Genomic DNA, 23454 nt, shown 5'->3' with positions numbered 1-23454 from the left:
CTTATCTCACTGCAGTGGAAGCCAGGATGGCTGGACCATACCTTGACCAGGACTTGGCTTTATTTCAACTTCAACACTAGGTCAGAACTTCTAAAGTGGACTTGTGGGTCATGGGTTCACCAAACCTCTTTATTTGTTCCTCTTGTCTGTGTAGCCACATTGAATAATCTCCCTTCTCCATTTTCCACTATTGCATGTATCTATAATTGATGTATTGAGCCTAGCTTCTCAGGGCTGCTATTGCCCAGGCTTATTTTCGACAAACTCCAGTAACAAGAAGTCCCCAGGGACTGGAGAGATGGCTCAGTGACTAACAGCATACATTGCTTTTCCACACATATATATATTCCACACCCCCCAACTGAAATAAATAAAATCTTAAAAAAGGGAGGCATGTAGTGGAAGTCTAAGACTTTTGAATATTTAAAGGGTGGGACAGGTGGACAAGGGGAACGAGCTGGTAGTGAATAGGCACCACTGTGCAGTACTGAGGATAGCAGGTAAGCGGCACAGAGGTGGGAGTCCGAGAATGGATTCAGCAACAGAACACAGTTGCCATTGGTGGCAGTCAGGGAGCCATGAGTGGGCTGGGAAATACACAGTCAATAAGGAAGAAGAGACACGGTTTAAGGTATTTGGCTATGAAAAGCAGGAGTGAAGATCACTTAGATGAGAAAACTACGGAACACAAGATGCCAGTTGACGAGTCTTCGTGGACAAGACCAACAAGCAAATGAAGCTAATGGACAAGTGAAAAGGCATGTTTTGGTAGATTCAGTCTGGGATTGTTTCCAACGAATTGTGCCTCTAGTGGTCTTGGTGAGGGAATCATTTTCCAGATCAATTTGGTTTGGAAACTGACTACACATACACACACACACATACACACACACACACCTCACTCAATAGGCTATAGAAATCCCTGGGGCTCCACAGGAATCCACAGAGTGGAAAAGCTGGTGTTGGGACATTTTCTAGGATCAAGGCTGTATTAGATATTTAATGTGAGTTTAGCTGTTACATTTGATCAATATTTACTAAACATTACAACACATCAGTATATTGCTAAATTGATGGTAATGGTAAGGATAGAAAAATTCAGGAATTTTTATGGATGTCAAAGAACAATAATTGGAAGAAAGAAAGTTAAACTTTGGCTCTCTCCTTTTGGAAGTTGACATGCTATCCCTACTGAGGATAAGCCAGAGGCCACAGTCATGGCCACTGCATCACCATGAGGTTCATTTTGATAAGTATCCCCAAGGTACTCTGGGGAAAGTTGGTACAAGGCACTGTCACTGATATCAGAATGCCTTTGCCTTACCTGTCAAGCTTGATGCCAGAAGGAGCTCTTCAGCTGGGATACAAAAATAAATGCTGCCCCAAACAAGACTGGTACTGACTCATCCTGGACTGGGTGCCATCAGACTGTTCTGAAGTTATAGAAGACTCGAAGCCTGCAGGTCCTCAGGACGGCCACCTTATTCAGCAGAAGAGCTGAGGTTGAGAGTCTCGGGAACACTGTATCTTGGGAGGATGGAAGCCACACAGAGGCAGGATCATTAAAAGATGGGGGACTTTGGAAAACATACATCTATAATGTGATATTTAAACATTTTAAATGCCAAAATTCTTAAGTGATATCCCTATTAGAACTTTATATGAGAAGTCAAGTTCATAATAAAGTTGTTACTGGAAAAAAAAATAAAAACAAAACCCCATAAAACCCAACCTTCCATAGTTAAGGTGTCCTTGGATGAAATTGATAAGTGAATTTGGAATATTTGATCATAATTAAGAACATGTACAACTGTAACCCAGCTGTCCTACCTGCCAAGTGATACAGGTGTTTAGGATAGCCCTAAACAGCTTAAAAAACAAAAACAAACAAAAACAAAAAACAAAACAACAACAACAAAAATCTGAAAAGCAAAAATTTTCATACTTGTAGAGTTTTGGTTAATATATTATCTGCATGATAGAATACTACACAGCCTTGAAGAGAATGAAGAATTTTGACATGGGATTGTCAAAAATACATTCATCTAAAAGCAAATGAAGACTACACTATCATCATGCACAATACACATGGAATTAGTTTGCAAATACACACATTACATCTGAAAAGCTAGGCCAGCAGTGTTGCAATAGCTACTTGTGGGGAGGAGAAATGAAGTTGAGGGCAAGAAAGAATAGGTATTTTGTTTTGTTTCATGATCATATATTATACCCTCAGAAAGTGTTATTGTTGGAACCCTCCTCTTCAAGGGATGGGCAGAGAACTTACCTGGCATATGCAATGACCTGTGTTCAAGTGTGGTACCACAAAAACCAAACCAAACTAAACTAAATCACGATATTTATACCAACTCTGGTTCAGTGATGTTGGAAAGACATTTTTGTCAAGTTGGTTAATTTTTAGACCATCTCAACCTGAAATTTCCCCTCTCTTTCAGTAGAAGACTGAATTTGGTTATTACATCTCACTGTGAATTACTGGTCAAGTAAACCAGTATATGACACCAAATTCTTCATTTGAAAATGATAAGATGAGGAGAGATGATCTTGCTTTTGAAAGATGCCATGATGATGGCTCTCAGTCGTGTATTCAAAAAGAAAAATAGTACCATACCCTGGCAGGTCAGATAGTGTGCTTTGGCTATGGGAGATGGCTTAGGAGGCAAAATGCTTGCCCTGTGAATGTGGGGACCTGAGCTTGGATACCCAGAACCCAAGCAAAACTGGATACGGTAGCTCATGTCTGTAGCTTTGGTGCTCCCACAGTGAGATCTCAGGCAGAGGCTGGAGATTCTGGAAGCATGTGGACCAGTTGGCCTGATGAACACAGCAGTTCACAAACAAGAGATTATCTAAAGCAAAATGAAAGTTCGAGGACAGCCAAGACTGCCATCTGACCTCTATGCATGCGTCATGGCACACACATGCCCACATACACATTAATGCGGACACACAGACATCAGGCAAACAAAGGACCTTTTTGAGTTTTTTTTTTTTAAAGGACCCCTGTACAATTGATATTTTCACAAACACTGCATCCTTAACCACACTTTAAGATATCCCTTCCATTTTTCTTCTCTCTTTGAAGCACTACAGGAACAAGAGAAACAGACTCAACTGAAGAAATTTATTTACTTTTTCCCCTAGGTACATAGATGACATAATTATAGACAAGTTTTGATACACAGGAAACCCCTCCTGTCCACCTTTCTTTTTCTAAATGGATCATCACAATATTTTTTTTTTTACAATTTTTAAAACAATACACAGCTTTCTTGGGCTGAAGCAATTGCAAGAACGTATTGGTATTGGTATATTACAGCTACTTACAATGTTTAAGAACAGCAATGGAGAAAAATAAGTTATTTAAATATTGATTTCATATACAGAAAGTGCAATGTTGTTAGTTGTCATATAACTTGCTTGACAGTTTGTTTTTCTTTTTATCAATTTAAAAATCAAGATAACGTGGACGAAAGACAGTTAGATTTTTCTGGAACCTCACTCAATCAGCACACAGCAAGTGACTTGGGAACCTCCTTCGGTTCCACTGCATTTGTGAAAGACACTCTGCTGCGCCGGGGATACACTTCTCACAGAGGAATCATTTCCAATTTCATCCACACCTGGGGTCAGGACAGAGAAAAGGGCCCCCAAATACGCAAGGCCATGAAAAGCTATTTGCTCTCGTCATCTGGGAATGTAAATAGTAGTTTGGGCAGCTGCTTTCTCTGCAGACAGCTGTGACGTACAAATCACACACATTCTGGGTAGCTACCTGAGCCGAAACGCCTTTCCAGGTTTCTTTTGTGCTTTCCAAAGACAACAATTTTCACCGTCACTCAAAATTCTGTACCTAATGCAACTGATCAAAACTGGATATTGCTAAAGCCTGCCACCTGTCCGCTAACAGCCACAGGCAGCCCCAAGCCACCTCAGTGTCACACACCAACATTCAGGCTTTATTCAGACCAAATGAATTGTTAAAAGCAAAATAAAACAAAAATAAACACTAAAGCTATATAAGAAGGAAGGGAAGAAAGAAAGAAAAAAAGAAAGAAAACAACCTCAGCCCCTTCAGACATTCACACTAAATTCATGGTCCCTGAATTTAATTTTCCATGCAAAGGCAATGATTTCCAGAGTGATAAAAAATATTGTTTGGCATTCTCAAGACCTCTGGTGCTAGTTTGATTTAAAAGAAAACTCTACACTGAGAATGAACTAAAACTTGGAAATTCACACGTGATTTCTCCTTCTCCCTTGTTATCTCTAAAGAGACTTTTTGTAGTCTCTTTACTCAGCTAAAGTCCTGAGCAGAATCAGTTACAATGTCAGGCCTGGGGTTACTTCAAAAGCAAGGGGAGAAGCCTGTTTTCGTATACCAGCCCCACAACAGCATGCAAAACTGCCAGGATGCTGTAGCTGGCTGAGAACCCTGCATCCCCACCCATTAGGTGGGCTATGCCACAACCCAAGAGGCCAACCATGAGCACTTTTTTTTTTTTTTAAGTGCATTAGGAATTTGGGGGCTTTACCTTTTTATTTTAAATTGCCTCAACTTCTTCACATGGCATCTTATAGACGGCGAGTGGAAATGAAGAAACATGCATTGTTATTTTAAACGCATACCAAATGTGAAACTAAAATAAAAAAAGATCACCTGAGAATGTTCATTTCCTCAGAGACATGGATTCAGCCGTATAAAGCATACAGTCAGGATGGCTTTGTTATTAACAAAATCACTTGCCCTTCTCCCCTGAGGGAAATCATGTTTTAATAACCCAATGAAATTTCAGAGGACTTTTGGTCCAGGTCCTGTGTTCAAAGCGCTTCTATGATAACTTGAGACTCCACACAGAGCTTGTGAGAATATGAAGAAAAAACACTTTGTAAGCAATGGAGCCTGTGTACCTGTCTAAGTTGCCAATTGCTAGAAAAACCAGACACTAGACAGGGAGAGGATAGACTATGCTGAAATCACTGCTGGAAAAACAATGGAAAATATGCAATATTTAACACACAGCTAATGTGGCTTGTCTGGCTGTGTAATGAACCTTTGTTTGAATTAAAATAATTAACAAATGAAAGATTACAAAAAAACAATTATAGAACTGGCCAAAAAGGAAAAAAAAAAAAAACAAAGTTAAATAAACTGCATGTAAACTACTTCCCTTTTTAGAAAAAAAAATTTTTTTTCTGAAATTTGCAACATTACAATGTCTCTCTGCAAAGGTGACCCATTAGCTGATGACTCCATTTTGGAATAGATGTGGTCAGGATTCGTTACATAAATGCTGCAACGTCGTGACTACTGTGATGGCCACTCACTAAAATGAGTACAAGGAAGGACGGTCACTACTCATGCTCATGTGAAAATAGGTTACCCTCTGAGAGTGCAGATCGACTTGTACTGAAATTGTAGTTAGTTTAAAAGCTAAAAGTCAACATGAAATGTGTGCCTGGTAATCACCCCTACAAAATAAACCATGTTAGAATGAAACTGTTAAAAAAAAAGGTGGGGGGGCTATTTTTGCTGGAAACACCCCAAATACGTTAGATGGCAGTTTAAGCTGAAGACTTGGAACTAGGGTTAAGGGTTGCGGACACTAGATAGATAACTGATTAAAAGTTTATATTAAGGCAAATAAAAGCTAATTGCTAGAAAGCAATTAAAATGTCTCTTGTGTATCTACAGGAGAATAGGACTGTTCTGTTCTTGGTGTAGTCAGCTGTTCTCGCTTCTGAACAAATGAGTATGGTCAATAGTGTACAGAAAATCCAGAGTCTGTTGCTTTGGCCTAGCTCAGCCCGCGGGCTCCGGCATCCAGCAGGGTGACAACAGATAGGCAAGGGCACAATCAGACACAAGCAGGCCTTGGCCTCTCCTTCTAGCCCTCTGCGAGCACAAAGACAGACTGGATGCACAGTGTTTTGCAATAAGTTGGCATCTTGGCTCTTCTGTGTCTGAAAACAAAACTAAGTGCTTGTCTTGCCTTTGGGGCCCTAAGAGAACCACACCGATTTCCTTGGAGTGGGGGGTATTTTTTTTCCTCCGTTTGGGTTCGAACCCTGCGATTTGTGAGCCCCGTGTGGGGACTTTCCTTCTGGATCAGGTCAACCCCAGCAGATGTGGAGGGATTGTATCAGCTTCGTAAGCACAGTGGAAGGCTGGCTCTTGTCCAGGGAAGGCCATGGCAGGCCTGGCTACATGGCCTCGGGGCTTGATGGCAGTTTGAAGAGTCTGGCTGCGGATATGAGCTTCCTTATATGTCGCTCCTCTGTGATGCCCGCCTCCTGAAGGCAAGTGTGGGACAGGGAAGGCACTTGGCTCAGCATGCTGAACCCTGCTTCAGAAAGGGTGCTGGTGTACATGGGCAGGCCAATGGAAATGAGCCAATCCGACATGGATGCAACACATCCAGGAGAGAGGGGCTTTCTGCAGATTTCCGTGAGCCCGCCACTTGGGATCTGGGTAAATAAGGAAAGCCGAGTCATGAAGATTGCACAGGCACCACGAGAGGGTTTCTTTTTGTGTGGCTAAAAGGGGCAGCACTGAGCTACGCCAACGCTGAGAGATGCCCAACATTAAGAACTCTGATGGAGGAAGCCTTCTGTACATATATGTTTCTTATTGGTTGGTGAATAAAACACTGTTGGCCAATAGGGAAGCAAGATGGGTGGGACTAGGAGACAAGGAAGATTCTGGGAAGTGTAGTAAGACAAGTTGCTATGTGATCCCGGAAGGAGAGGACGCATGAGTCTGGCGTTCTAAGTAAGATAAAACCTTGTAGAAATACATTTATTAGTAGTTATGGGTTAATACTTGAGACAAAGGTAGCCAGTAAGAAGCCCTAGTCACCAGCCATCAGTATTCATAACTATTATAGCGTCCATGTATTCATTTGGGGACTGACACCGACAGCTCTGGGGACCAGGCTGGCGAGAAGAAAACTCACATTTACAGAACTCTGCTCAAAAAATGAAAAAGATTTTCAAGGAATTATTCTAGAAGATTCCAGAAGGAATCTGGGATTAGATCAGACCCCAATTACGTGTGTAAGGTTCCAAGCTGTAGGCATTTATGTCTATCCTGTTATTTTTGTTTCCATGAAATTCTTTACCTAGGGTGAACTGCAGAAACAAACCTGTATGACCTGTCGAAAAGCATCCTCAATGGGTAGGGTTTTTATAAAGCCTATTTTCTATTGTATTTTGACTATATTAACAACCAGAAAAATATTTAAATGTATATGGTTAATCATCAATTTAAAATACAATAATATCAAGAGTTGACTAGGGCAGAGGAATGGATGTTAAAACCCGATTGCTAGGGACATAAAAGGCTATCTTTCAGGAGATGTGCAGGGTATAAAAACCCACACAATTATGTATAATTGTGCATGCACTCATATTCACGAATGTGCACATCATAGGTGTGGAGGCCAGAGGCCAGAGGCCGGAGGTCAACTTTCCATGTCCTTTCTTAGGAGCTGTCCATCTTTTATTTTGAAACAGGGCCCCTCTGGCTTTCATTTGGACCTTTCTGAGTCAGCTAGGCTGGATGCTCAGAGCTCCAGGGATCCACTTGTCTCCACCTCCCAGCCACACACAGGGTTACAAGTGTGGGCCGTGACACCCAGATCCTTTTTCCTCGGGTTCTGGAGATAAGACCTGGGTCCTCATGCTGTCAAAACTGGACCATCTCTCCAGCCCTGGTTTTGTACAATCTTGATGAAGCGATCTCTCATAAAAGTATACAAATCCTCAGATATTACTGGAAGTATATATATATATATATATATATATATATACATATATATATATATGCTGCTTTTCACTACACCATTTAAAGTAAAAATCTAGGGAGGAAAAAAAACCCTAAACATTTCCTGATATGTAATTGGCTAAACCACAGAATGTGCACTTAAAAAAAAAAAAAGAAAGAAAAGAAAAAAAAAAACTTTAAATCTGGATAATAAGAAAAATATTTTACTAAAAAGGATTCATGATCTCATAAGTAAAAACAAGGCTTAAAATTGTACATTTACTATTTCGTATGCACAGAAATGATTAGTTTAAAATTGAGAAGTAGAAGTTTTATATCCTTAGGACATAGATCGTGGTGTTTGGAGAAATGCAGACAGTATCTAAGTCAAACTTAACAGGTACTCATTCCTTCCCTACTCCACACACCTTTCTCTCATAATGAGAATAAAGATGCCTCAGTGTCTTGCAAGTACTTCCACACTGATGCCAACTGCGGTTTTCATGGGGAGCACACAGATCTGAACTTACTCCTCGTTATTTAACTAAAACTGTCTTAGCCTGAGCATCCTACCATGATTCAAGAGGCTGAGGCAGGATGATCACAAACTGAATGCCAACCTGAACTATTCAGTGAGGCCATGCCTAGATAGATAGATAGATAGATAGATAGATAGATAGATAGATATAGAAAAACAGGCTGGTAGTGTAGCTCAGTGGTAGAGTCCTTTTCTAGCATGTATAAAACCCTGAAAAATAAAAATAAAAAACCTACGCTGACCATATTATTTTCTCCCCAGGTGCCTTTTCCTAGGGCTCTAGCAAGCCCTTGTGTTGTTAACACTTGTCAGCCATTATCTTGTAACTAAATGTACTGCAGAAAACTATGGGTTCCTCCCCTCAAAATGTGGGCTGCTCACCGCCATCCGATGTTGCTTCCGAAGCAGCTTCACTCGGATCTGGTCCATATTGGTGGCAACATCCCTCTCGGGCTGATCTAAATCCTCGGCATATCTCTGCACCAGAGCTTCAGGGATTCCACAACGGCCATGCTGCCAGGGGAGAAAGAAGTGTGGCATGAAATGGTGGTAGAGACATTTCCTCCCACCTAAAAGCCAACAAACATTAAGGCTTAGCTATCGGTAAGTAACACCAAGAGTTAGTTCAGAAGGAGCATCCCAATTTATTATTGGGACGGATACTTGAAAAGGAGCATGGTCATATCTTCATCCTCCAGACACCAACAAGCTCTAAATATTTCAAAGCGTAATTAAGGCAACACAATCCTGTATTTTTCAGGTCAATGCCTTAAACTCATTTTTACAAAATCCAATTCCCTGGTGCGGTTGAACACAGTCCTCTAATCTGTAGAAAGCCAAACCATTACTCTACGGATACTATTTGCCCTTCATCTGAGAATGACACCCCTGTATCACCAGGTCACATTTACTGTACAACTCTCCCTATTTTCTCTTCAAAGGTACAGTCATGAAGTATCAAAGAGGGGAGAAAGAAAACAAGGGCGAGAGAGGGCATTCTTAGGAGGTACTCATGATCATAAAGCTTTAAGAACAATGACTCTTAGGAAGGCATTATAATAGGAGATGCCTTTCCCAAAGAGCAGCACAGCCACTTCTATTATCACCTATTTGTCTTCAAAGTCACTTTGGTGTCGCTACCCTTTTTCTTTTCTCTTTTCAAATGCGAACTGTATTTTGTTAGAGATGTGAATGGTTTTGGTGCATTGGGGGTTTTCATATCATGCCTCCAACCCTGTTATCTACAGGTAATCCTATAATTGTTGTGGTATATCCCAACAGGACACTGAACTGTAAGTGCTCCATGGTTTTCTGGTATGCTCCCATTAGCTGTATTTGCTTACAGCAATGTAGGAGTAGATAACACTGGTTATTTGAAACCCCAGTTAAAACTACACAGAAAGGAACACATAGGACTGCTGTGGATTATGCACCCTAGGTTCAGACCTCTCTTGCCCACTACACCAGTTTTGATACTAATTAGGCACCAGTTTTGATACTAATTGTGATCCCTGCAAAATAGCACAGCTGCCAAAAACTAAAACCAAGCAAGGGGAAAAGAAAACCACAAAGCTGCATTTGTATTGAATCCAGGGGTAGATGGTATACCTCCAGCTCACAGAGGCCATAAGTAGAATGAGCCACGCTGTCTGCACAGCACCTGTGGCCATGGCCCTCCCCTTACCTGGCTATCATCTGAGAAAAACAGCAGTTTTTCTGAGACCCAGGCCTTGGATACCTTATCAGAGTAGGGCTCCTCAGTGAGATCAATGCCCTCGGCTTGCAGCTTGTTCTCGGTGAGCATCTCCAGGTCCACGCCCCGGACGCAGGAAACCTTCCTGCTCAGCACTGGGCCCAGCTTCACACCGTGTTCTTGCAGGCTGGTACTCTCCGGCAGCTCCGCCAGCCAGGGTGGAGGTCTCGCACAGGTTGGGCTGCCCGGTTCAGTCCCTGAGGGAGGCCTGGGCTCCCGGGGAGAGGGACAGTCACAGGGGCTGGCGGGGCTGGCAGGGCTGGCCTTCTTCAACGGCAGGGTGGGTGCCTCCAGGCTGGAGACCAGGTGCAGGCCATTGGCCAGGCGCTCTCGACTCTTCTTGGCAGGTACAGGAGGGGGCTGCGACGGATGTCTGGGCTGCGTCCTGGTCTCAGGAACGCTCTGCTCCACATCTACCCCTTCTTTGGTGCCCAGGGGGTGGTGGTCATGCCCTTTTCTGTGACCCTCAAAAGACGTCCTTGTTAAGCCGGGTTTAACTGGAGGCTGAGCCTCGAAATTTCTGGGTACACACTGAGGAGGAGATATGCCAAGGTTAGAGGCCACTGCAGAGCCATCCAGTTTCTTAGCCATCATTTTCGGGGGGTCGGAAAATCTCTTGCTTTGGGTCAGAAGCATCATGTCTTCTGCAGTTGGATCTCGGCCTGGGGGCAGAGCCTCGGAGGTGCAGGCAGACATCTTCTGTGGCACTTCTGGTACATTCTGAGGACAGGCTTCCTGCCCCTCGGTAGGCACACCCTTTCCAGCATCAGCCTCTCCCTGAAGGTCATCCAGGGAATGGGATCGAGGCCAACTTTCAACTGGCTGAGGACCCTCCAGAGTTTCACAGCTGCGACAGATGGAGACCGGGAGGCTCCTTCGGTTTTTATTCAAACCAGTCATACAGGGCACATCACAGCGCTTGGCAGTGTCAGGGGCTAGACCGCGTCCCAGCCTGCCTTCCTCTGCCTGCTTGCGCACCTCCACTGATTTTGTTAAAGGCAATGTCGGGTAATTGCCTGGCTGGCTCCTGTTGAAAGACTTTAAGTTGGACTCCGTGGACGACTTGGTAGACAGAACGCTGGGTTTCTGAGTTTTGCCTATGAGAGAAAGAGAAATTTTTTACAACCAAGTTTTCAAATCAGTGAAATTGATGTATAAATATGGGTCATGGGGACATAATTCTTGCATCAACAAAACCTTCACTTAGGACACTGAAAAACGTAGGGTGATTAGGGATCCCGTTTTTATTTTTATTAAGAATTCTAGTCCCACTAAAGTACTTATATAGGTGGAAACTAGTTGGTTATGTAGAAAAGAAATGCTGTGACAAACAGAAGCAGCCTAGGGTTAATGCTGAGTCTACAGAAGCTGATTGGCTATGCACACCCTACTCAGAAACCAAAGCGTAAGATGTCAGGTGGCTTGACTTAATCTATGAACGGTACCCAGGAAGGGGTGATCCAAACAGAACAAACACTCAAATCATTCCTTCCTTGAGCTGCTCTATTTGAATACATTTACCCAGAAACAACAAGGCAACTTTGACACAGACCAGTAAGCAAGCTGGAGGGAGTGTTTTGCCAGAGACCATCTACAAAATACTTACTGGGATGCTTCTAGTGAGACAACTGTCCTGATTAAAATGAATCGCCAACTTGCTAGTTGAACATTGGCCAGACATAACCCACTAATTTGATAGCTCTTGGTTTATATTTACTGTGGCAGCTACAGTGTGACAAGCTTTACTGGGCACATGTTGTGACTATGTAGCCATGTGTGTAGGCACAAGCAAGCTCATGCTCACTGACTGTGTAGGCATGTGTGTAGATACAGGTAAGCTCATGCAAACTGACTATGTAGACATGTGTGTAGCACAGGCAAGCTTATGTTCACTGACTAAGCATGTATGTAGGTATGGGCAAGCTCATGCACACTGACTATGTAGGCATGTGTGTAGATACTGGTAAGCTCATGCACACTGACTATGTAGACATGTGTGTAGATATAGGCAAGCTCATGCAAACTGACTATGTAGGCATGTGTGTAGACATAGGCAAGCTCAGGTTCATGCATGCACACACATATCAATGGTGTTTTGTCTCCTCTTTTGATAATGACACATGTGTTGTGTCCCTAGTAGCTGGTCTGATAAACCTGAGAATATTTCAGGTAACATAACATCTGAGCCAAGTGACTATGTTATTCTAGAGAAGGATGAAAACACCACCAATCTTTTTCTGGCTTGGAGGATACAAAGAAATGGCTGTGTCTAATCACTGAAAAGCTAGTAAGTTATTAATAAAACTAAAAGAGGGTGCCCCCCCAACCTATTGCTAAACATCCTGAATTCAGTATTTTAATTTAGAACTCTGACTGTCACCTTTAAGCAATATCACCCTTTCAATGTAATACGCAAAGAGCAGCAGGGAGAAATCAGGCTGTGGACCAATCTGATGAGGGCATAAGAAAATGGGTTGGATGGAGCCCACTCAATAAGGGAAATAGCTGCTTTAGGGCAAACAGAAGGCATTCTTTGATAAAATATCTCTCTGTGAGGCAGTCTAGATGAAGGAAATGGAACAGAAAGAAAGGCCTGGGGCTCCCACATTACAAGTGGGTTAACCTTCATCGTCAGGGAGAAAAAGAGTTCCTGTCCATGATTTCCTAGCTCTCTAATCTTACTCAGCCCTCAAACTGATAATATGAAGTGTTTCATGCCAAGAATAACTACAGCCCCTAAGGCTGGTGGATGAGAACGGCTCTCTCCTCAATTGGACTTTTTATTAATGAGGCCATCCCAAATCAGCGTATGAAATACTTCACATCCTGCAAAGCAGAGGCCTGGGCCAGTGACGTGTGTCCTCTGTGAAGAGGTTCATATGGCAAACCCTGTCCCACCTCACTTCTATACCATTAAACAGCAACACACTAGCCCCTTCTTAATAGGTTGCTATTCTGTGGATACCCAGAGATAGATACTGGCTTACTGTGACTACTGAACTTATTGGCTACCGTCCCATTTCGTACTAACAAGAGAATCGCCACAGCTAGATGGAAAAGGGAAATGCTTCAGAGAGCAACAGAAGATGAAAGCTTAAAAGTTAGTTGAAATAGAAAAATTCTCAAAATTCCTTGAGCACAAGTTTTGCAAATATGTTTTCCTCATTACCTCCCAATATAAACCATATATGTATCAATGCCAGGCTTACTCTCTGCTTCATATAGAAAGAGCCCTGAGTTACCCTGAAATCAAAGCATGGCTCTCCAGTTTATTTAATCCAGTTCCTCAGCAGGTATAACTATATTCTTCTGGCCATTAACACCTTTGGCAGTGCTATCTTTCTTTTTCCTGATTTACCAATCCAGCACTGCTGGGGTTAATTTACCAGACCACTTCAGCTATAGAAACTTTACTAACAGAAAAGAAAAAAAGCCTTCCAAACCTACACAAGGGTTTGCTGTTTGCTAAAAATGATGGAGTGCTGGGCTCTGGATGGGTTCGTATTGTATTTTGACCAAGGCTATTATCAGAGGACCCACTTACTCCCCAAATTGATAGAACATTCTGGGTGACAGAGTTTATGGGTAAATTTCTAGGTTCCCTTGATGCTTATTAGAATCGACATCAGTGTGAGATGGGCGAGATGCCCAGGGTGCCCATTCGGAAGCAGGGTTACTCTAAGAGTACAGTTGGTAAGTGGAAGTAAGCTCCTCATGAGATTAAAATGCAGGCATTTATTTGCCTTATCTTAGAACTGGTTTAGGTGCCCCCCAAATAACTCTCTCATACTATTTGTTTTTAAGTATGACTTACATTAAGAAACCCATTTTATGTCTACCACCCAACAGGCACATGTGAAGCAAAGATTATATAGTAAAGCCACTAATAATTCTAACCTTACCCTATGGAAAGTGATTTCTACTGTGTCCTGGAAAACTGTTATCCATGGGTCACTAAATTGATTTCACGACCCACTAACAAGTTGCAACCTACAAGATGGCTTGCTTCAGTAAATGTTAAGAAACAGTCTAACCTGTTACTATCAGGAGAGAATCTCAATAGCTGCTATATGCTATGGAACCTAGGTATTTGGTTACTATAGTCTTCAAATCTCCAACAAAGATTTAGGTCATGACGGCAGCATGAACCCTTTACTACTGTTTCTCATCTTATAATAATGGGAATCTGGCAGACACAACAGGAAGCCATAGTCATCTACTGTGCCATTTACCCTTTCTGCTCTATTCTGCTTAACACCTTGGTTCTGTATGGAGGAGGCTTTAAGAGTTTTATATTGACTGCTTCCCAGCTGTTAAGAGAAAGAAGCCACAAATAAGACATGTGGCTGTGATTGCCTCCAGAATCAGGCTTTGCGGATACAACATATAAGACACAGTTGTCGGGGTACCCTTGATGGATGGACTACCTGGTAAATTGTTTTCCTTGTGGGCCTCATCATTCCTAGCACTGAGGTGTTGGTGGATACTATATATAGAAAAGGGCATAGGAGACACACAATTTAGGTTTTATGGATGCAGGTATTTGAGAGAGAATTTATAAACCTCACGTAGCAGCCAGGAGGAATAAGCACAGAGGTTAACTGAAGAGCAATGACAGAAATGGAAAGATGACCAGTGGCTTCACTGTCATACAAGAATTGAGCCTTTGGACAGAATATTGTTACACATTTGAAATTGGCAACTGTTGAAGCATGTTCCGGTGTTTGGAGCAAACATTACCATTTTCCAAGTTCTCACTGCTTTCGTAGCATCCAGAGTCCCGAGGGGAACATCCACTCAGGCCTTGGTTGTCCACCAGCAGCTTCTCCTGGGACCCAGACTGGTCACTGTTACCTGGAGACGAATAGATGGCATGGTGTCACCAGGAGCCCCAAAGTCAGCCAGATTTTTATCCTTTGCCAACGACACATAGGTTTACACCTAACTAAAAGTGAGCAAATAAAAGCAGAACGCTTCTCTTTCAAGTAATGTATCCACCGTGTGAAATTAAAGTTATCAAGAGAGCCCAGGGTTGAAATATGTGGATGTCTCCCAAGCTATCCAGAGGCAGACTGAAGCCATGGGGGAGAGGAGAAATGCAGAGCGTGGTATTGGCATCACTGCTGAGTGATGGCCCTATGAGTGAGTAGTATGAGAGAATAAGGCATTTACTACGTGGATAGGGTCAAGTGCTTTTCAGGCACCTGGAAGACTTGAACTTCAAGTCATTGATGTTATGTGCTCTTCAGCTTTGGGAGCTTATATAAAAGTGTCAGACGAAATATTGCTTTATTAGCACTGAGGAATATTGTTAGCCTGTGGTAACAATAGGCTGCCTATTGTATTGTCTTAGCCAAAGGAAGGCTGGTAAGAGAGAAACAGATTCCTACATGAGGAGGAACAAATCTTTTGTCTTCTGGAGTGTTAAAGGTTTCTGTTCTCTTGACCCTTCTCACTCAGCCTTGGGTAAGCATTTCTAGTCCCTGCATCCAAAGTGACAAAATGTTGAGGAGCCCCTCTGACTGGTAAATGGAACCACCGTGGCTCCACCTTGAGCAACCCATCCCCCCCCCCCAAAAAAAGCAAAAAGCATCACATTATCATCAATGGGAGCTCAGTAGGGGTAGGAGGAACATTAGGAGACACGTTAACTATGCTGTTTTAGGGAGTCTCCCTAAAGTAAATTACATGGAAAAACGTGTGAACATTTGATTCCCAGGCAGCGTCACTCTTGTGTTTTCTGTAGAGAGAGACTGGGGAGCTCAGGCCACTGAGGGTTCACAAAGATAACTATGTGGAGGAAGTACTTGGTCACACAACATAGAAACCAAAAGAACACTTTCTACACAAATTACTAGTCTGAAAGACAAATGGCTTTAATTTATTTTCTTTCCCTTTGCTCTTCACCTGCCCACACCAACCACACACACACAGAGAAAAAGAAATCAATAAACCAGAAATATGGTGCATTTTCCCAGGTCATCAGAATAAATGTGTGGGGAGGCTGAGGGCTACCATGCTAGACATGCGCTGTTGGGTTCCCATCATTCCCTTTATACCTCCTGCTTGTATTTCTCAAAGGGAAAGCCTTCTATAACAAGTAAGATGCCATGGAGGATGACAGAACACATTACTTAGTTATAGCCAAAGAGTGCTAATTGTCAAACGATTAGTGAAAAATTAACAAACTAGAAACACACAAGCAAACACTGCCCCTTCCGCCCCCAAACAACCTCAAACTGGAACATTCTACAGTGATGTTCTCATTCTGTGGAAGAGCCTGTGGGTTTGGATGGGCCTTTGTTCTTGTCTAGCATGCTATTTAGAAAAATGATACTTGTAAATGTGGGCTTTGAGCTGTCCTTGACTTCCCAGGAAGAGGGACCACTCATCTGTCCCTGGTGCCAACAGTTCAGTGTACCAGAGTGGTGGAGAGGACTGCAGAGTGCCGACTAGAGCACAGGAAAGAGAAAACACGACCCCAGCCTTATCAGGCACTACCAAATCCTGTTCTTATGGGAAAGGAAGGAACCTCTCCCATGCCCGAGAACCATGGTGGGACATATATGACAAGGGGCTAGAGCACCATCTTCACGAGAAGGCAGAAGGGAGGGAGGTGACTGTTCCGTGTCTAGACTTTTCTCCCACACTTACTAGCATCATTGCCAACAGAGGAAAGTCTCAAGACCAACGAGGAAGAAGCCAGTTGTCAGTCAAACAAGATCAAAAGGGCTGGAATGCCACTTGGTCACAACCTGAAGGGACTCGAAATTCTGGGTCTAAAGTTCTTCCCTGCTCCTGCCACTCACACATGTGAGCATGCACAGGGACAGAACCTTAGAAGACACTGAGATCCTCAAACATCAAAAGCCATGGCACATAAGGGCACACACCATTGTCTGGAGAGCAGTTTTCTTGGGAATAAGGGGAGGAAATGGGATTCTTGGAGAAGTTCCCCTCCAAAGGTTTACAGTATTTCCTACATGGCAGACTGTTCGCTGCCACTGAATTCAGGAAGTGCTTGTCACACATTCGTTTTATTTTTCTCTGTGCTTTCTACATACTTCAAATAATCTTTAATTAAGAGGCTTATAAAAGTGAACACCTCCCTTGTTTCAGTCAGTCTCTCTCCACAGCCCAGGCTAGCCTGGGTCTTTCAGTAATCCTGCCGTACTTGCATCAACAATGGCTTCCCTAGGAAACAATAAGTTGAGATAGCAGCTGTGAGCCCCCAAGCCCAGCTTCAAAGGATGTTTCCATGGAGCTGCTCACCTGACAGTGCTTCTGATGGCAATTCTATGGTATACATATTTTACTGCAATTTTTATTTTATTTTATTTATTTATTTTGATTTTTCGAGACAGGGTTTCTCTGTGTAGCTTTGAAGCCTATGCTGGCGCTCGCTCTAGAGACCAGGCTAGCCTTGAACTCACAGAGATCCGCCTACCTCTGCCTCCCGAGTGCTGGGATTAAAGGCGTGCGCCACCAATTTTTTAAAAGGTAAACAACTTTAAGTTTTTTTTTTTTTTTTCCCCTACATTTAGAGGACGTAAAAGAGTGTAAGGAAGAGTGAGCTGGCAATGTTCTCCCAATGGAAGGCTGGCTGGAGGTCTTCTTTCCTCATCTATTGGGAGACACAGGCTGGGTCTGGCATCCAAGTGATACTGGAGACATACTTATTAGTTTCAGTGGAAGTGTGAGTTGGAACACTTTGAGATGTTCCCACGTATCTTCGGGAACCTTACTAGCCCTCTACGTCTCGACTGCATACAAACTGAGTTTGGCAGAACACTAACTGCTGTGTTTCTCCTAGTGACTGAAGTACTTGGAAGGAGTTTCTCTTAATTACAATGAATTTAACTGCGTTGCATGGAAAGTCTGACATCACTAGGGCCACCTCTGGATGGGACCTCTCAACACTAATTAGAACCATGGAGCCCCAAAGCCTTTGCTTCAAGATCAATAAAAAGAAATACTATTTTATGCATCAGAGAAACTGCAAACAATGGAAATGCATAGACCCAAAATGGGATTTATGAAGAAATAAGGAGCTGTCTGAGCCTTCCAAGTTAGCATCATGGTGGATAAAGATATCCTATAAAACTATTGTGGTAAAAATCTTAGGATATGAGCCTAGGACCATAGGTCTGAGCCAATGTCTTATGTCAAACTAGGTTCAGATCCCTGCTGATATGCAGGGCTTAGCTTTGCTCTTCAGACATTTAATGAAACAGGAAATGTAATGGACGATGTATATAAGCCAGCTGTCCTCCACGGTTTCGGAAGAGTAAATGACGTATAATACAGAGCAGATGTGGGCCAGAGGAACAGATGGCTCAACTTTAATTCATATTGATAGAGCAGGTCAGCCATACCTGTCACTGTGCAGGCTGTTTACACACAACCTGGCCTGAGACCCCAGGCTATCTCTAGAGGGTCAAATGCTACAGAAACCGGGTCATAAAACACCAGGGAAGGTCACAGGACACCCCCCCCCCAGGTCTAGACCTGAAGGCTGCCTATTTACCTTGTGCATAGTTACTGTTTCTGAGGCTGTGATAAATGTTCTGATTAAAACAGCTTAGTATTTACCAGGGTTTTAGAAAAAAGTCCATCCTGGTGGGGAAACAGTGTTGCAGGTGCTTGAGCCTCTAGTCCCAGGGCACTGACAGTCAGAAGGCACGGAGATGGATGTTAACATGGGGTTCACATTCTCCTCTATTTAGTCTAGGACCTCAGCCCACACCATGGTGACACCCACAGTCACCGTGGGTCCTTCCACCTCAATGACCCTCATCTACCCAATCCTTCACTGGCATGCTCTAAAGCTAATGTATTTTAGATAATCCCCTCAGTGATGTGTCCAAAGGCTTGTCTCCTCGGTGATCTGAATGATGTCAAGCTGACAATATTAACCACCACAAACAAGGTTCAGACTTCTATCAACAGCATCCCTTTACGTAAAGCTCTTGCTCTGCACTGTACAGACTGCATATTGCTCACCCAGGAAAAGAATGGGATTATATAGGCATCTTGCCTTGCCAGTGAACATGTAGTGGTGGCCACACCCTTTGGGCGTGCTTTTTGGTGCAGACATAACCCATTGTAAGGCAGAGGAGGGGCTGGCTCGAGCTCTCTTGGGTTGTAGAGAGCATCAGAAGGGCAGAGACTTCATCTTCTGGAACAGGAAGACCGAGACGGTTATTTACTCTCATTTGTGTGAGCTCTTCCCTACTAAATACCTATTTATCATGTATCTTGGGTCTGGTGGACTCATTTAAACCCCACATTCATGGGATTCAAAATTTGAAGTATAGTTTCTACCACGTGTATTGCTCTCCTGGCATCTGAAAAGCAAGAAAATCCTAAGCTGGAGACCATTTATAATGTGTAATTCTCCCCCATCATTAACCATGGTTTTGGTGTGTCTTTCAGTGATAGAAATGCGTTAGCTACTGGTATCATGTAAGCAGAGCATGGAAAGAAAATACACTTGAGTTCAAGAACTGGAAAGGATACTCCCTCCATGATGAATAAGTTTAAGAATTTTTTTGTTTTTAATGTGAGACTGAAGAATAAAGAACATAAGCCTAGCTTAGCAGAGCAACAGCAATGGATGTCCTGACATCTGTTCACAGGGTATAAAAATAAGCTCTCATATTTAGCTTGGGAATTCCTGCCCCACATACTCACTTCAGAGAAGACAGTTTCTGGAAACTGATAGATTGACTTATTCACTAATAAGCCTATTTTAGTAAGGAAACAAAACCTCATGCTTCAGAAAATGACTAATGCTTAGATAGGCAAAAAGACTCCCAGGTTGCCAGCATTTTGTTGTTTTGTTTTTTTTTTCACCCAGGGATAGTTATTGACCTGCTGAAGGCTGCACATTCCAACAAGAATGAGGTAGAGCCTACTGGTCCCTTCAGAAAGACCCTGGGACAGCATTCTTTTGAACCAACTGACAGGCATGTCTGTTATGTAAACTGACTGGTCATAATATGAAATTAGCCTTGGCTTTGGAAAGAAGAAGACCAATTGTTCTTAGACTCCAGGGGCCCTAAGCACATGATCACAGCTTGTTTGAAGCCTGTTGGTGACAATAATAATCATAATGATGACAGAAATGTTCATCCAGCGGGTGTGTGTGTGTGTCTGTGTGTGTCTGTGTGTGTCCGTGTGTAGGAACTTACTGTCATATTCCTGTAAGAGCTCCACCGCTGTCAAGAGAACTGCTCTGTGTTCTGGGTCCCTGATGTTTAATTCATCTAAGTCTTCTTCCTCCAGGAGCTTGAAGGTGTCCAGGTCTTCGTAGCCATTGAACAAGAAAGTGGGCATGTGTTCCTGTGAGGCAGAGCACTAAGTGAGTCCATGGTCCAGCCATGTGATGCATGTCCTAAAAATGACCTGAGATCCCTCAGACCTTTTCTCATGATAATTTTATGCTAATCAAGAGGTGAGTATCATTTGTAATATATTCTGTGGCTCACAGTCTTCTGGCTTAGTAGGCAGATAGGGGTATGTGGGTTCACTCACTGATGATTTAAGAAGATATCTGTGCACACTGTGGTCGATATCCCACTTGCTGTCATTGTCACTGTGCCCTAGATAGGAATTAACTCCTTTATCATCACATTGCCCATGGTGAGAAAATTCCTTTTACATTTGGAGGGCTTATTAAAACCCAACTTAGCAAAAACCTATGAATTTCTCAGGAGCAAGATATTTTATAAGTCGAAAACCATAATCTACCACTGTAGGCATACTGTTCTAGAAGATGCTGGGAGTTATAGCAAGGGAGAGGTAAGAAGGTGGATGCCTCATGGTCCCATGGAGGTGGCTGTGAGCAGAATACTGATACAGAGCTTATGCTGTGCTATCAGCCTTAGTAGAGGTCAAGGGCAACATTAGACTGCTGGTAACTACTCTTGTAGAATACTCAAGAGAATTAATGAGTCACCCTTGTAAAATGACATAGACTACCTGCCCAGTTTAAGAAGAAGAAAAGAACAAGGACATGTATATGACAAGAGTAACAAGTGACTGACTTTCAGGTTGATCCGATCCAGGAGATCCTCCACAGACTTCGGCTGGGGTGGCCTTCCCTTCCTCTTCCTCCTGGCAGGACGCTTGGGCTTCTCCTCTTCCTCATTTAGTACATCCACATAGATGAACTTGAATGTGCCGACTTTGTTGTTCAACAGACCCATCCAGGTACCCATGGGCGGCTTGCTTATTATATCAATGATATCTCCTTTCTGTGACCCAGGGAGCAAAGGTCTTTCCATTAGGCACACTTCTAAGCACGAGTAATGACATAACTCAGCTAGAAATGCTACAGAACAGAATTAGAATCCCTCAAGTCAGCTTCCTGCTTCAATGCTGTGTTTATGAGTGTGGGCCACACAGACATGTTGGTGTGTCTATGGGTATGACCATGCAGACATGTTGGTGTGTCTATGTGTATGGCCATGCAGATATGTTGGTGTGTCTATATGTGTATGGGCCATGCAGATATGTGTGTTTGTGTGTATGGATCATGAAGATATGTTGGTCTGTCTATGTGTGTGGGCCATGCAGATATGTTGGTGTAGGTATATGCACGTGTGTATGATGCCTAGAGGTAAATGTCCAGTCGTTTTCTCCATTGCACCCCATCTTATTTTTGAGACAGGAACCCTCGCTGAATCTAGGTTTCATCAATTGGCTTGAATGACTGGCCAGTGAGCTCCAGAATTAGTCCACCTGTCTCTACACCCACAGCACTGGTTTTACAGGGGTGCACCACCATACCCAGCTATTACATGGATGCTGGGGATATGACGTTAGGTCCCTATGCTTTGGGCAGCAAGCATGTTACTGACTAAGTGTCCAAGACAGAACATGATTGGGAGCTTGGCAGAGGGCAGACAGAGGACTTCTAACTGTGTTCGATGCTGTGCTGACCCAAGGACACAACCTTCCCTGCTTCCTGTTCTGCAGGGTCAGGTGGGCCTTGGCTGTCACCCATGTTCTCGGTCAGGTTGCCTACCTTGGCTCTTGGGATAGCATCCTACTCCTGGTAGGATGCTCTTGCCACCAGTCACAAGAGGGTGTTCCCTAATCTGTAGCCACATCGTATACTATGTTGAACTGCATCTTTAGGTCCCCTATAAACTCTCTGTACACATACAGAACAGCTATTCCCTTCAGATAAAGGAAGCATAGAAAGAGGGGCATAAAAGTTCTAGAAGGAATCAGGGGTCAAAGGGTAGCACCAGGGAGGAAGTGGTGGCAACAGAAAGCTTATGCACATCTTCCTCACCCTTGACCACTGTCTGATTCTACTTTATTCTCACTGTGAAGGAAACCAGCCAAAACACGGTCTAGTCTACATGGTAAGAATTCCAGCATCCAATGTCAGGGAAGAGAGAAACCCAAGAGACAAGAGAGCCTGGGTTAGCTGCCCAAGACCAGGGACAAGCCTACCTTGAGCTTCAGAGAGTCTGTATCATAAGGACTGGGGGTGAAGTCAGTGTGCACACGGGCACGCCCACAGAAGGGACCCCGGTAGGGTGGCTCTTCGTCATCACCATCTTCTGACTTGACGCTTTCCCTGTTGCTGGTGGAGGAATCGGTGGTACTGACAGTCTGACCACCTGCGCAGGAAGAACAGAGAGAACAGGGATAAGCACAGTCTTCCTGAGTAGGAAAGATAAAAGGTACCGATAGTGCTGTGTATTAGAAGAGGTCCAGGAAGGGAAGCTATGAGTCACAGCATTGCAACACGACTACCACTGGGCCCATGAATGAATCTTCGACTGTTATCCTAATCAAGTTCTTAAGTTGACAGGGGACTCCCACAACCTTTTCCTCATGACAGGAATCCTTGGGACACTGGCTCGCCAGAGGACAATGCTGCAATGGCAGGCCCTAGCCTTTGCCCATAGCAGTTTAGTGTCTCCTTTGTATACTATACCATTTCTCCCATGTATTACAGAGGAGAAAACAACCTAAGAGAGAACTTAAAGTTCTGGATTTATATGCCACCTCTTCCTCCTCACTCTTCAACCAACACTAACCATCATAGGTCCTGGGGAAGCTTAATGATATCTGTTGCCAGGGACATTTAGAATCCCTTCCCTTGCTCAGATCCCTCCATTTTGTTGGTCAGATGTACTTTCTCCATTGGCTTATTGTCTAAAAGATCCTTCCTCAGAGATGCATTTCCTATGTTCACCAATCAAAACTTAAACATTCCTCTTTTGCTTTATAGCTGGACAAATATATAATGCAGCCTAAGGGTAGGTGCTTGGCCTTGCTCATCTCTAACTTGCCTTAACTTGAGGCCCAAATGAATGCTGGCTGTAACTCCAGAATGAAATCATGAAACACTTC

At 43.3% G+C, this 23454-nt stretch overlaps 1 protein-coding gene across 6 annotated transcripts in view; it reads right to left on the bottom strand.

Annotated features, from left to right (window-relative positions):
* Positions 1–3131: 3131 nt before the first annotated feature.
* LOC100763181 (sterile alpha motif domain-containing protein 5) overlaps positions 3132–23454 on the bottom strand; it is a 228143-nt gene continuing 207820 nt past the window's right edge. For all 6 annotated transcript variants that reach the window (XM_027402039.2, XM_027402037.2, XM_027402038.2 and 3 more), the window contains 7 exons: positions 22546–22715; positions 21126–21335; positions 20271–20421; positions 14818–14931; positions 10063–11174; positions 8706–8837; positions 3132–6489 (listed from right to left, as the gene is read on the bottom strand). In XM_027402039.2, the coding sequence (XP_027257840.1) occupies positions 6226–6489; positions 8706–8837; positions 10063–11174; positions 14818–14931; positions 20271–20421; positions 21126–21335; positions 22546–22715 (2153 nt within the window). In that variant the 3' untranslated portion in view covers positions 3132–6225. The remainder of the gene's footprint in view (positions 6490–8705; positions 8838–10062; positions 11175–14817; positions 14932–20270; positions 20422–21125; positions 21336–22545; positions 22716–23454) is intronic.

The sequence above is a fragment of the Cricetulus griseus genome, chromosome 2 (assembly GCF_003668045.3).
Source record: "Cricetulus griseus strain 17A/GY chromosome 2, alternate assembly CriGri-PICRH-1.0, whole genome shotgun sequence".
Classification (NCBI taxonomy): domain Eukaryota; kingdom Metazoa; phylum Chordata; class Mammalia; order Rodentia; family Cricetidae; genus Cricetulus; species Cricetulus griseus.
The sequence above is the reverse complement of the archived record's forward strand: the minus strand, read 5'-3'. Positions and strand labels throughout refer to the sequence as shown.